The sequence below is a fragment of the Geospiza fortis genome, unplaced genomic scaffold, assembly GCF_000277835.1.
Source record: "Geospiza fortis unplaced genomic scaffold, GeoFor_1.0 scaffold327, whole genome shotgun sequence".
Classification (NCBI taxonomy): Eukaryota; Metazoa; Chordata; class Aves; order Passeriformes; family Thraupidae; genus Geospiza; species Geospiza fortis.
The window spans coordinates 2,126,620-2,139,641 of NW_005054410.1; the positions used below are offsets into that span (position 1 = coordinate 2,126,620).

The 13,022-nt window shown below is 37.8% G+C and overlaps 1 protein-coding gene across 2 annotated transcripts in view; it reads left to right on the forward strand.

The window, feature by feature from the left end:
• The first annotated feature begins 6,596 nt into the window (after positions 1 to 6,596).
• The window catches only part of NUCB2 (nucleobindin 2), a 16,212-nt gene continuing 9,786 nt past the window's right edge, over positions 6,597 to 13,022 (forward strand). The window contains exons 1-5 of one of the 2 annotated variants that reach the window (XM_005426319.3): positions 6,597 to 6,779; positions 7,395 to 7,502; positions 8,205 to 8,331; positions 10,706 to 10,809; positions 12,403 to 12,588. In XM_005426319.3, the coding sequence (XP_005426376.2) occupies positions 6,597 to 6,779; positions 7,395 to 7,502; positions 8,205 to 8,331; positions 10,706 to 10,809; positions 12,403 to 12,588 (708 nt within the window). The remainder of the gene's footprint in view (positions 6,780 to 7,394; positions 7,503 to 8,204; positions 8,332 to 10,705; positions 10,810 to 12,402; positions 12,589 to 13,022) is intronic. The other variant, XM_031061335.1, reaches the window with a different exon arrangement.

Consider the following 13,022-nt stretch of genomic DNA (forward strand, 5'->3'; position numbering starts at 1 on the left):
TAAGACAGAGCTAAGCACGTGTGTAGCATCAGCCATACAATTTGCTTCTATGCCATCTTTCTTTCTGGACACAGTTGTGTTGTTTCATGATATTGTCCTGTACTGTGTGTGGTTTGAACATAAAATTGCTCTTTCCCACTCGAGCATTCATAGTTTGTGTTACTATTGGATGACTCATTTATTAAAACAGCTGAAGTGCGTTTTTAAAAAGGAGATTCTTTCAGCAAGTGTTGTACTAGGCACAGTTGAGGCATGCTGTGTTTTCTGGGAAGCTGAAAAAAGCAGCTGTTCCATCAGCCAGCTTTTAGTTGTAAAGAGAATTAAACGTCTCCAGTGCAGTGAAAAGGTAACAAATACAACTCAAAAGAATTTAAGTCAAGTGAACAGGATGGGAAAAAAGGATTCTGCTGCCTTTATGTACTTAAATAATACTGTTTAATAAAGAGCTATTTCCATGCAAGATTAAAATGGTTCTTGAAAATTAAGGAAGGTCTCCTGGTGCAGAGAACTGAGTGGGATGTGCTCTAACAAAAGATTAGGACAGCATGACCAATGTGAAACCTGTTGGATATTGGCCAGGAATAAAAAGCAGCATCTGAATCATACAGTTAGTGAACAGCATTGACAGAAAAGAAAAATGCTTAAAGGATAATGAAATTTTATATATATATAATTATATAGCAATAATAGCTGGCTTATAATAGTTAATAGCTTGCACATTAACTTCTAAAAGGATCAGTTTTCGTTTGGGAAGGGAAGGGTGCAGGTGTTTTTGTGTTTGGAACATTCACTTGTATGGGGAAAACTATTGCAGCTTTAGCCATTTCCCTTGGCATGTCATTTCCTGCTCGCGTCTTCAAGGGGCAAACCCAGCGTGGGGGACTGGTGGCCAAGTGCAGAGACCAACCCTCACCACAGCCAGAGGTTTCTAGCTTAACAGAGTGAGTGCAAACAGGTTTTTCCACTTCCTTCTCAAAATTGCTGCCACATGTCAGCTGTGCTTCTGCCAGATTAACTCATTGGACTAACCATGTGAAGAAGATGCATTAACTCTTGGTTCATGGACTTTCATACCCTGCTTAAGGCATGATAGCTTAGGGTGTCTGTGCAGCAAGTGCTCCCGAAAAGGACTGGGAGGAACTAACACTGGTGTTTCCAAACAGAATATAGCAGAAGAGTAATGTGTTTCTGCCTAATTTCAAACATTTAATGTAGTTTTTTTAGGGTTCTGTAAGTGGATCAATTAATAGATTTGCAAATAAATTTTAAAGAAATGGAAAAAGCCCACGGAATTAAACATTTCCTATTTAAACTGTGATACATGGACAGGTATATTACTGTTTCAGAGACATGAAAACAGATTGAAGATGCTAGGTGACTGAGCAGACTCATTCCAGTACTGAGGATGGAATATTCTTAGAAAAATAAAAATCTATAGATATATTTTATCTATTTCCTGGCTTTTTTTTTTAATTCAGCACTGCCTGTGAAGATTGTTCATTTCTCCAGTGTACAGCATAAAAATCGGAAGTCACATTATGGTCATGACTGTAGAGAGCATTACTGTTGTCCTGCACATCTGCACTGTGTCTCACACAGGTTTAATTACTTCCATATCAGATAGAGCAGGCATATGTGAAATCTGTGAATGGGTAGGTTTATTGTGTATTATGTGAGTCCAGATTTATGTTTTCATTGCCCATCATTGTACACATGGGCTTGGCAAGTGCAAATGTGTGATGTGACATTTACAATGTTGTGCTGTCTTGCATCATAACCATCCACTAAGCTGCTACATGTGGAGGCACTGCATCCTGATTTTAATATATCATTTTGCCTGTCTCAGTTTTAGAAACTTTGACATTGGGTGTTACTGCTTTAAAAATATTTGTGCTTTGCTGGGAAGGTGATGGAGATACCAGTACCTGCATGATGCTGTTTTCGGGCAATGGGTGCTACATTAATGAAAAGTAATTTTTGGGTTTGTATTTTAACACCTGGCAGCTGTATAAAATAGGTGTTTAGCAGCTTGTGTTACTATTGCTAGAACAAACTTTAAAAGTAGAATTTTGAAGTTACCTCTCAAAGCCTGTAGCTCTTTATAATTCAAATGTTCAATCGTGTTTCACTGATGTTGATAGGAATTGGTGATTAACAAATAATCAAGATTGCTGACAGGCAGCCCGCAGCTTTTCTTTTCCAGTTGTATTTTTCTGTTCATGCAAGTACATTGGTGGCTCTGTTTTCTGCTGACTGTCTCATTCTTTTAGCTCTCACTTTGTTTTTTGAAGTACTTGGAGAAGTTATTTTTCCTTTTCCCTGAAAGCTTAGGATATTGGCTTTGCTTATAAACTACAATATTTGTCAGTTCTAGAGCACTACTTTTATGATTAGTTCTCTTTATGTACTACAAGTGGGAATGTTTGTTTATCCCTCTTGTAAAGATTGATTTCTCATACCAGCAGAATACAGTTATGCTACCTTTACATCTAGGTGGGCTACCTGTCTTTGACTAAAATCTCTTAATTTCCAGATGACAATTGTAACATTAGCTCTCTCCATCTGTCTTTGAGAAAGTAGTCAGTGGGCAGATCCAGAACAGTTTATATTTCTATTAAAGCTTGTAGAAGTAGGAATAATAATAATAATAATAGCAATAATAATAATAATAATAATAATAAGCCGCAGGCAGGGGGGGTGTATGCTGTGCATTAGATACTGCTGATGGCAGTGAGCAAAGTGACACTGCTGCTCTTCTGCAGCACCCTCTGTGATTGCTCACTTGGTGGCCCTGGTACAGAAGAAAGCCACGTTCCTGACATGGATGAACTCTAAATGCCTGGGAAGGGATGGGCATCCATGAATGGGTTTTCAAAAATCCAGAACTCTTAAAAGCAGCTGGTAGCAGGCTGAGAGTGGAATGAATTCGCTTGGAAGGACAGAAAGGGGAACCCCCACTTTTCTTCTCATCCAGCCTTTCTCACTCTTCCCTACAGCTGCTGAATTTGAGAATTGAGTTTTTCTGGCAGGTGATTAATGTTAGATTTTGCAATGGGCCTGGTTTCTCTCTTTTAGTACACGTCAGAGTTGAAGGTGCCCAGTGACTCAGGTGACACTGGCACACTCTAAAGGCTGACTCATGTCTTAGTCACCTGCTTTTCTTAAGGAAATTTTGGTGAGTGTAGTCTTGGACTAGTAGGTACCTAAATACAGTAACTCTGTCTTCACTAGGTAATTGTTTTTTATTCTAATAAATGTATTTCCAATTTACTTGTTACATCACAGTTGGGTTCTTGAAAATGCTGTGGGAAATGCTGTGTTAGGCATAGTTATCTGCAAAGTCATCTATGATGATAGAGGTATTGTTTACTTACCCATTTGGAGACTCCTCTCCTTTTAATTCTTCCCATTATGTGTGAATTTTTTTTTGGCTTGTTTTATCCAAAAAGCTACAATAAAAACATCCACTGCACAACCTGAAGCAAAACTGCCTGATGAAGTCTTCTGAGCAACCTATTACATCAAATAGATGCGAAGAACATACTGTGATATCATCCAGTCTTTCCCATTATGTATGACAGCATGTAATTACAAAGCTTAAAAAAAACCCCATTGCCCACAAGCACAAATTCCACAGAATGTCAGCAGAGCCAGTGGGACTTGGTTTGGTTGGGCCTTTTGATAGATGAACTCTGCTGATACTGCAGAGGTGCTTCAGGATGACACAGCTCCAGTTGCCCATCCCAAATCTGGAGGTGATTAGTGCTCCCTCACATGGGCTTTGGCAGACCAGCATGGTTCCTGATATCTCTGTTGTTTCAGCTCAGCATGGACATTTTATCTATCAGTGCTCCTCAGCAGCAAGGAAAAGGTCTGAAAAATCCAAGTGAGCCCCTCTTCAACCTAAACTGGCAATCCTTGTCTCCACAGTCGTTCATGTCACTAGGAGTTGTAGGTCAGGAGTTTTAAGAGATGTCTTTAAAATGGATCAAAGACCAGGTGTCATTTTGAAAGTGTTGGCTTTAGCACTTGCCTTAGGCAAAGAATGAGTCAATGCCAAACCTGTGGGAAGCACCTGAGCTTCTGGCTTTCTCTGCTTCCCTGCCATCACCTGATGGGCTTCAGCATGCTCATTTCCTAGCCTCATAATGATTTTCTAAAACACTGTTTACACACATAACTAGAGCAGTGTATAATAATACTAAATTATCTTTATTACTATAATTTCATGTATATGAAAATATTTTGTTTTGAAAAATACCCATCTATCAGGTTTCAGATTTTTAGTATTATCAGTGAATAGTGTTTTAAAGTGAATACTTCAAACGTACATAACATTTTAAAAAATGTTTTGCAAAATGCTGAGACTGTATATATACAAAATTATTATATACTTGATAAGTATTTTGGGGTTTATTGGTTTTGTTTCACATTTCCTAGACTTGAAGTATGCTTACATCCTTTCACTTAGAAATTACTAGACAGTCCCATTCATACTCTGCAAGAACTTCAGCCAGGTGGGTTTTTGTTTTACCTGTAGTACCAAGAACTACTCTCAGTCTTGACATCTACATCAAGATTAGGAGACTTGAAACCTAGCATTTGTTAGTTATTATCATCATCTCCTGTGATTAAGTCCTGTTGAAATTATAAACCTAGGCACAGCATTTATACAATAGTCTGTAATTAAAAACACCCAACATACTGGAACTTTGGCATTTTTAAAAGCAGTGGTGAATAACCGACCCTTTCACTTTTCAGCTTTTTAAGTCCCTGCAAGCCAACAGTTTGTGCAGAGGTACAGAAATTAACTTACCAGTTCTAGCAGCTATCATTCTGGTTCTGGTTTCTTTGTGTCTTTGTTTGCTTGTTTTAAGGGCATAACCTAGGAAAGGCTAGTCAGATTTGTGAATCTTACAGTAATGCTGACATCCAATTTCAAAAGCTCAATGTGGCAGCAACAATAGCTCCTGCTATCCCATCTGCTAATGGTCAGATATTATTTTTAAAAATGCAAGTAACAGGTATTTGCAGAGCATAATCCATTTAGGCACCTTTTGCTGAAGATATGATTAAAAAAAACAGTTTTAAAGAATTAACAGAATTTTTTGTAATTCCTGAGCCTTTGACATATAAAACAATTGATAGGTGGATATACTTTTATCTCCAGCTACTTCCTCACTTCCTCATCCCCAAAAAAAGAAATAATATCTCTACACATCTTGAATGCATCCTTTTTTTTTTTTTTTTTTTTTATATGAGTGCTTTTATTTTTCTAGCATTGAATAAGGGGGAATAAAGAGTGTCAACAATGCTTAATATTAAGTGTGTGCCACTATCAACATTTATTGCCATAGTAAAGGGCAGCTTAACCCAAGCAAAAGCAATGCATCTCTGTCAAGTACCAGATCGTGCAGCCAGGAAAACTGGCACTGACATCATAATTAGTTTGTCCCTCTCTCCCCTCCCCCTAAAAAGAGATTTGGTGGTGGTGGACATAAATACTTTTGACAGAATTCCTTGCATGACTTGCTGAAGCACTTGTACAGAAATTCCTCTTCTAGCAGGTGTACTTTTGATTTATTTGACTGCATGTTTCTTCAATATTATGTCTTTTTCTTTAGCATATATAAGCTAATTTTAGACAGACTTTGACTGGCAACTTTCACCTTCTAGGAGGTGATTTATATTACCAATGTAACACTGGAGTTTTATCTATTGGATAATGCTCAAACTTCCAATAGAATATCCATAGATAGAGGAGTGTCACTATGAACTGGCCAGATTGTCTCAAGAGCCTGACTTTGCTGTCAGATGCTGGATTACCATCATTACTTTTTTTAGCTGGATTCCCTGCACTCACTGTCTAATTATTCCATCTTACTAGCTTCTGAATGAATTATTTTCAACCAAGTTTGATAGAGGAGAAGGAGACAAAGGTCAAGAACTCAAATTGCTCAGTGCTCATCAAAGTATGTGTGAGTTAGCTCCCCCTAAGACACTAAAAAAGGTGGGGAAAACCGTCTTAATAAAGCCGTGGCCTCAGCAACAATTTCAGGTCATGTGAATAGCATTTTTCAGGAATCTCTACTCACCTAAAATATGGCTATACATGGATTGTAAAATATTCTTCCTGCAAATAAATTTTGGAGGGGATCTTGACTCCAAATTAAGCAAAGTATTGCAGCGTTGAAACATAAAATCCACTGGCATTACTACACTAAGATCCGGTTCAATGTCCCTAAATGCTCTTTAGGAGTTTGCCAGTGTAAACTCAGTAAATTCAGCAAAGGCATGATCCAAGTAGGAATGTCAGTATTAGTTATATGAGATTTGAACATCCTAAAGAGGTGTTGCATCTGTTATTGATAATACCTCAGCAGGTTACAAACCCCTCACCATTTATAGCTTAGGTTTGCACACAAGTGGAAGCCAATCTCAGGAAATCTGTTTGCCTAAGAATGACCTTCAGAAATTAAGACTGTATTACTTGGAGTTTTTGTGTTCCTTGAGAGCAGAACATTGTGAGGAAACTGGGTTATTACAGGTATTTGTGTAGGAATGTAAAAAAATTTTCCTCAGTACAGCAGGTTAACATGATGTATGCTAATTTTTGTGACCTGGTCTCATTTCAGATGAAGAGGTTATCTGTCCTGCCCCAGCAGTGTCTGCTGCTGATGACATGTCTCCTAATGGCCTTGGAAGCTGTACCTATAGACATAGATAAGACAAAAGTCAAGGCAGAAGGCCATGTAGAAGGAGAGAAGGTAGAAAATCCAGTAAGTATAAAGAAACTGATCTGAGATTAAGTGTTTATCCTAATTGTTCGTGATCTGGATATAGCAAACTCCTTTAGAAGGAAACTGAGATTCCCCAGTATTGTCAGTGTGTGTGTCCTCTACTGTGGGGATGTTCTGTTTAAATTTGCCCTTTATTTTTTTTTAATGAGCTGCTAAAGGTGAGCTGGCACATGGAAGGAATTCCCAGCTTACAATAGGAAGCACATAACTGTTCCACAGATTTACTTCAAGTGATTGGGTGCCTTAGGAAATTCCACTCACTGATCCCAGCTCAGTGTTTCAAATAGAAAAGTAACAAATGAATTGCACTGTTTTAAAAAAAGCTACACACTACATTAACATGACAGATGCTTGTGTATTACAAGGATTCCTGATCACTTTTCTCCTCTTCCTTGTCAGTTGCTGAAACAAATGGATCATAAATTGCCATAGGGCAATGATGCAAATCTGAAAACACAAAGATGTGTAAGACACCATAGTGCCTGTGTTGCTAAGATTGGAGTGTCAGTTTAATAACTGTATTTAAGCAAAACTAATTAACTAATTGTTTGTCAGTATGGTCTTTCCTGAATTTCCATTTTTTTTCTTTTGAAGGATACAGGACTTTATTATGATGAATATCTCAGGCAAGTAATAGATGTCTTGGAAACTGATAAGCATTTCAGGGAGAAACTCCAGACTGCTGACATAGAAGAAATAAAGGTAGGTTTGAAAAAAAGAGTTAAATTGAGGTTAATTAAATCCATAATCATGTATGTTGTATTCTTTCTTCCTGTGGCTGTTGTGCATTGCCCCTTCGGGCGCTGGAAATTTAGGAAGGGACAAGTAGGAAACAGTCTAAAGTGACAGACTTAAGGAGGAGATCCTGCCTTTTGTGTTTTCTTTAATCCTTCCTGTTGCTATTAGCAGCTTGTGGCATCTTTTCCTTCTGTGCTGCATCTAGGGTCAGCCTTGGAGATTCCTCTCCATTTCCAGGTTCTTGCAGAACACATCAGTGGCTGCTGCTGCCTTGTACCTTCCCTCAAGCCTAACAGCCCTCCTTGAGAGGATCAGGCACTTTGTGGGCTTCTCAGGGTTCTTTTGAACTCAGTTGAGAATATTTGATGAAGAAATCTGTCACAAATGTTATTAGGCATTGCTCCCTCAAGGTTATGGTCTTGTCTTTGGAGGAGTAAGATACTTAGAAATTCTCTTTTTTGAAAGCTTTTAGGACTCCTCTCTGTTTCCATAACCATAGGCATAAAAATTTTGAACCTGCTCTTTGAAAAAATGTTGAGATTCTTACAGTGTGGGCTACAGTATTGCCAGAGACTGCCATTAGTCTGCTGTCTTGCAGTTTATGTCTAATGGGAATCCTAAAGGCTTCTTTCTTCCAGTTTATGCATATTTTTTGGTTTTTGACAGAGTGGAAAGCTAAGCAGAGAGCTTGATTTAGTCAGCCACCACGTAAGAACACGGCTGGATGAACTAAAAAGACAAGAGGTAGCAAGATTAAGAATGTTAATTAAAGCTAAAATGGATTCTGTTCAAGGTAAGAGTACAGAATTTATTTAGGTGAGTTAAAAGATGGAATTGTGTTAGAGAAATGTCAAAGTCCAGCAGTTGTGCATTGTTTGTTGTCACCAATAATGACTAAACTGGGAGTGAATGTCCTTTCTGAGCTGGCCTGGAGCAATTACAGATCTGTCTTTATAGGAAACTGGGGAGAAGAGAAAACCATCTCTGTTTTATAAATAACTGAACTTGTCAGTGGATTTTTCAGATACTTCTACCTCTTATTTTTAACCTCTTAATTTTGTAATGCATCAGTTCATAGATTACTCACAGAGAACCAGTAACATAGCAGGACTGTGTTTAAGAGAAAAGCCATGACACAGTATTTAATATCCTTAGGGAGTAGAAAATGAATTTTTTGTCAGTATTTTATTGTTGTAAAGATGTTTGCAAGTTTTCAAGGGGGATCCCAAGGAATTGAATACATAATGCATCAAGTAAAATACTCCTAGAATAAGGATCTGTCTTGCAGGTTAAGCTAATTTAGATGTGGCAAAAAAAACTTTATAGGGATGTTGTTCCTGTTGCAGACAAGCAGTCCAGTGACATCATGGTGACATTCACAGCTAGGTGACAGCAGCTAATGATACCTGGGTGTGTACATAGTTGTTTTAGGTATTGTGAAGTTTTATGGACTGATTACTTCTGCCCCTCTCTGCCTTCATAAATCAATAGTAACTAACAGAGCATGCTTTAGAAAAATAATTCCCTCCAACACCTCAGATCTTCCAGTGTAAATGTGAGATCTTACATTTGGGAACAGATTATTGCAGTTCAAAATATTCAGATGAGTACTAACATGTAAAAACACTTTGCAAAGTTTATAGTCAGCTTTGCCCACGAGTGCTTCGCATCATACACAAGTATGGCCAGATTAACTATAAAATACATCTGCATCTACACAGCTAGAGAACATCTTGGAATAGGCACAAAGAGCATTGAAATAGCAACAGGCAGAGTGGTTTGATTTCCTTTATTTGCTCTTGTTTTAGTATCTTAGTTCTGTCTGATCTACAAAAAGAAAAAAAGGCACACAAACCCCTCCTCTTTTCTTTCCTCTCAGCTGGATCAGGTTAAAAAAAACTCCAGACAACTAGACCTGAGATTATATTCAGCATAAATTCAGTCCTCTTCCAGATGTGTTTTTGAACATTTTCACCAAGATCCTTGACTGATCAGTACAGGCCAGAAGAATGTTAGGAGTTGAGTCTCAGATCATACAGTAGTGTGGCAAGTAAATAGTGTCAAATAGAATTAATCTTTTCCCCTAAATGTAAGAAGTGGAGAAAAATGGGTTTGGGGGCTGGTTTTTTTTTAGTGTTTGTTGGTTTTTCTTAAGTCTATTACTTCACTTCTGAAAATGTTTTAAACACAGACAAAGGCACATATATTTAAAGAGAAATTATGATCTCACCAGGGAGGAATGATGGCTGAAATCTGGCCCTGGCCAGAGTTTGCTGTTTTGTGTTAATACAAACACAGCATTGATTGTAAAGCAGATAGTTTGTGAAAGAACAGTACATTCAAAAATGTGTTTTCCAACTTGTTTTTCAACAAATAAAATATTCTTTACTAAGCCATCTAGCAACAGCTTGTCACAACTGTTGTACTTAATATATGAAAGCATAAGAGAGTAGCATTAGTGTTCAGGGACAATGGTAACAGAGAAGCTGTGGTAGAAATGTGTGTAGTTTTAGTGCATTGTGTGATGATATTGGTGGGTATCACTCCTGTCACAAGGAAGAGGAAATGTTTCCACCTTTTAGACACCAGACCTGACTCGCTACTGTCTTGCATTTCTCTTTTTTCTACAAGTGAAGTTTAAATATCTGCTTATTTGATTTGATACAATTTTACACCATATTGTACATAAATCTTTGGCCAAATGTGTCATTTGCAAAATATCCAGGGCAGTAAAAGAGTTGGACTTTTCCCATGCAGGAGAAATATGCAGGTTGTTAGCTTAGGTAGAGCACAATGTCAACTATCTCATTTATATAAAAGAGAATTTTTTTTTTTTTTTTTTTTTTTTAGTTTATAAAGCTCAAATTGATCATACTTTCTCTTGCTGAAGCAGAAGCTGTAATTTGTGCATGTAAAATGATTGGGTGCAATGCAGCATTGACCCCGCAGAAGAATGTAGTGCAAATTGCCATAAAGTTTATCAACCTGCTCCAGGAAAAGCAACTTTAAAAATGTTACTGTAATTTCCTCCAACAATGAAAAAATTATTCAGTCCTCAGGGAACCTCAGGTACTTAACAGGGCATAAGGTCCTGTATGAAAGATTTCTTGATTTTTCTGGATTTCAAATTTATTTTTATGTTTTACATGTATACCTTGTTCTTCCAGACACTGGTATAGACCATCAGGCTCTCCTTAAGCAGTTTGAGCACCTGAACCATCAGAATCCAGACACCTTTGAACCTAAAGACTTGGATATGCTGATCAAAGCAGTGAGTGCCAGATTTGAACTGCTGTGGGGGTTGGAGGTTTAATTATTACGCTTTTTACCTCTGGTAAAGGGAAGTCCTTTCCTATACACCACATTTCATAAATGACATGCAGTTTTCATTTTCAGAGAAAAGTCACTTGTCACCATGCACACTTGAAAACTGTTGCCAGTGTGCATGATGCAAGAGAGTCCATACATTTTGGGATGTCACCTTAACAGGACTTAACAGTCATATGCCAGTACAAGCAACTTCCCAAATTATTATTTGGGAATCAAACACACCTTTCTGAGAGCCTTTAAATTAAATACAGGTGAGATAGGGTGCATTTCTCCCAAATGTTTTTTTTCTGATTTCTGTTTCTAAATTATATAGAACTCTCACAGAATGATGTAAAATAATTATCCCTAGCCTAGCCATATGAATTTTGGGATCTCCTGTATGTACATCAAGCTGCAAAACCACAGCAGAGTAGAAATTGAGGTAGCAGTATTAGAAGTTGCTTATACTGGGCATGGCATTCAGTGTCTGGTCCGCAGATTCAGTATCTGTCACAGGTGTGTGGGATTTATTCAGGGGATGCAGTTAAGCTAAGCAGGACATGGCTTTTTTCAACTGCTAGAGAAAAACAGACTTCCCAGGGGGAAAAATATCTCAGATATTCTTTAGAGAAAACTGAATGTCTGACATGAGGATTTGAACAGTTTTTTTTATACTTTCAAAATAAATGGAAATATAATTTCTGTGTAATTTTTTTACCCATGGATGATTTTATCTCCATTTTCTCTAGAATTATTTTTTATAAAGATATTACAATTTTTCTAAACATTTCTGAACATCACTTCTGGGAAAACTCTGGTTGGCTTGGAGAAGCATATCCTTAACAGGGCAGTTATTTTTTATTACATATTTTATTGTTTTGTCTTCTCATTTCTCAACCAAGATACTGAGAGGGTGTAATGGGTACTTAAGGGGGTCTTAGCTTTGGAATTGTTTTTTAAAACATACAGTGAATCCGAAAAGTAAAATGTGAATAATGGAGAGACAGTATCAGGTGTAAACATGTTACTTTGAAAAGCACTACCAAAACATCCTTTAATACTGTGGCCTGTATGAAAATGACACAACTTTAAACTATACAAGAACTTTTCAGAAATTCTCCTCTCATACCCTTTCTCTCCATTTAATTGTTTGGGGCTTTTTAATTTAATCTGTATTAAGCTGCTACAAGTCCAATTTGTCATTAAACTGAAGGATAAGCTACAAATGTTCTTATTCTGAAATGATGGAGGAGTTAATGGTAATGTTAGTATAGGACTTGATTAACTTGAGTTCATTTATTACTCACTGATGAGAAAGGACACCTTGAAGCCTTCTAATGGTTCATCCAACAGATGAACCATTAGAAATTAACTTCTGTGAAAATGACCAAGGGAGGGGAGATGTTTCTGCATCACTGTTGTGTGAAAGGAAGCCCCAGCCGGTCTGCCCTGCATGGCAGCATGGCCAGCCTTGCCCACAGATCTGAACAATACAGTGGTTTTAATGTCAGATTATGTTACATAATCATCTGTCTGCACATATCCCTATTTTTAGGCTACAAGTGACCTGGAAAACTATGATAAGACTCGCCATGAGGAGTTTAAGAAGTACGAGATGATGAAAGAACACGAGAGGAGAGAGTATTTAAAAACACTGGATGAAGAGAAGAGGAAGAAAGAAGAATCCAAATTTGAGGAGATGAAGAAAAAACATGGAGATCACCCTAAAGTTCACCATCCTGTAAGGCCTGTTCTTACTTGACTGAGTGTGAGCTTTCCTTTCCAGAGAGAAAAAGCTCATACACAGAAGGGTGTAGTTTGTTTGTTCTCATCATTTGCCTCCTCTTACTGACATGGGCACACTGCTGAGACCATGCAAACCCCACTGTATAAACCCCCATTCTTTCTGTACAGATGTGTTATTTGCTGCCAGAATTCCTACACAGACACTGACATTCATAAGGAAGAAGCCAGAGCAGTATTCAAAACTGTGGGGATGCCTGCATGGTATGCCTGGCCTGCAAGGAACTGCATCACAGTACATTTGCTCTAGGAAAGGCAAAATAATTCAGCTCCCTTCAGCTATTGTTTCTGGATGGGGCTGTGTGGCCATGACTGATTATTACAGGTGTTCCTTTCCACAAAATATGCATTTCCTTTATTCTCCCTCTTTCC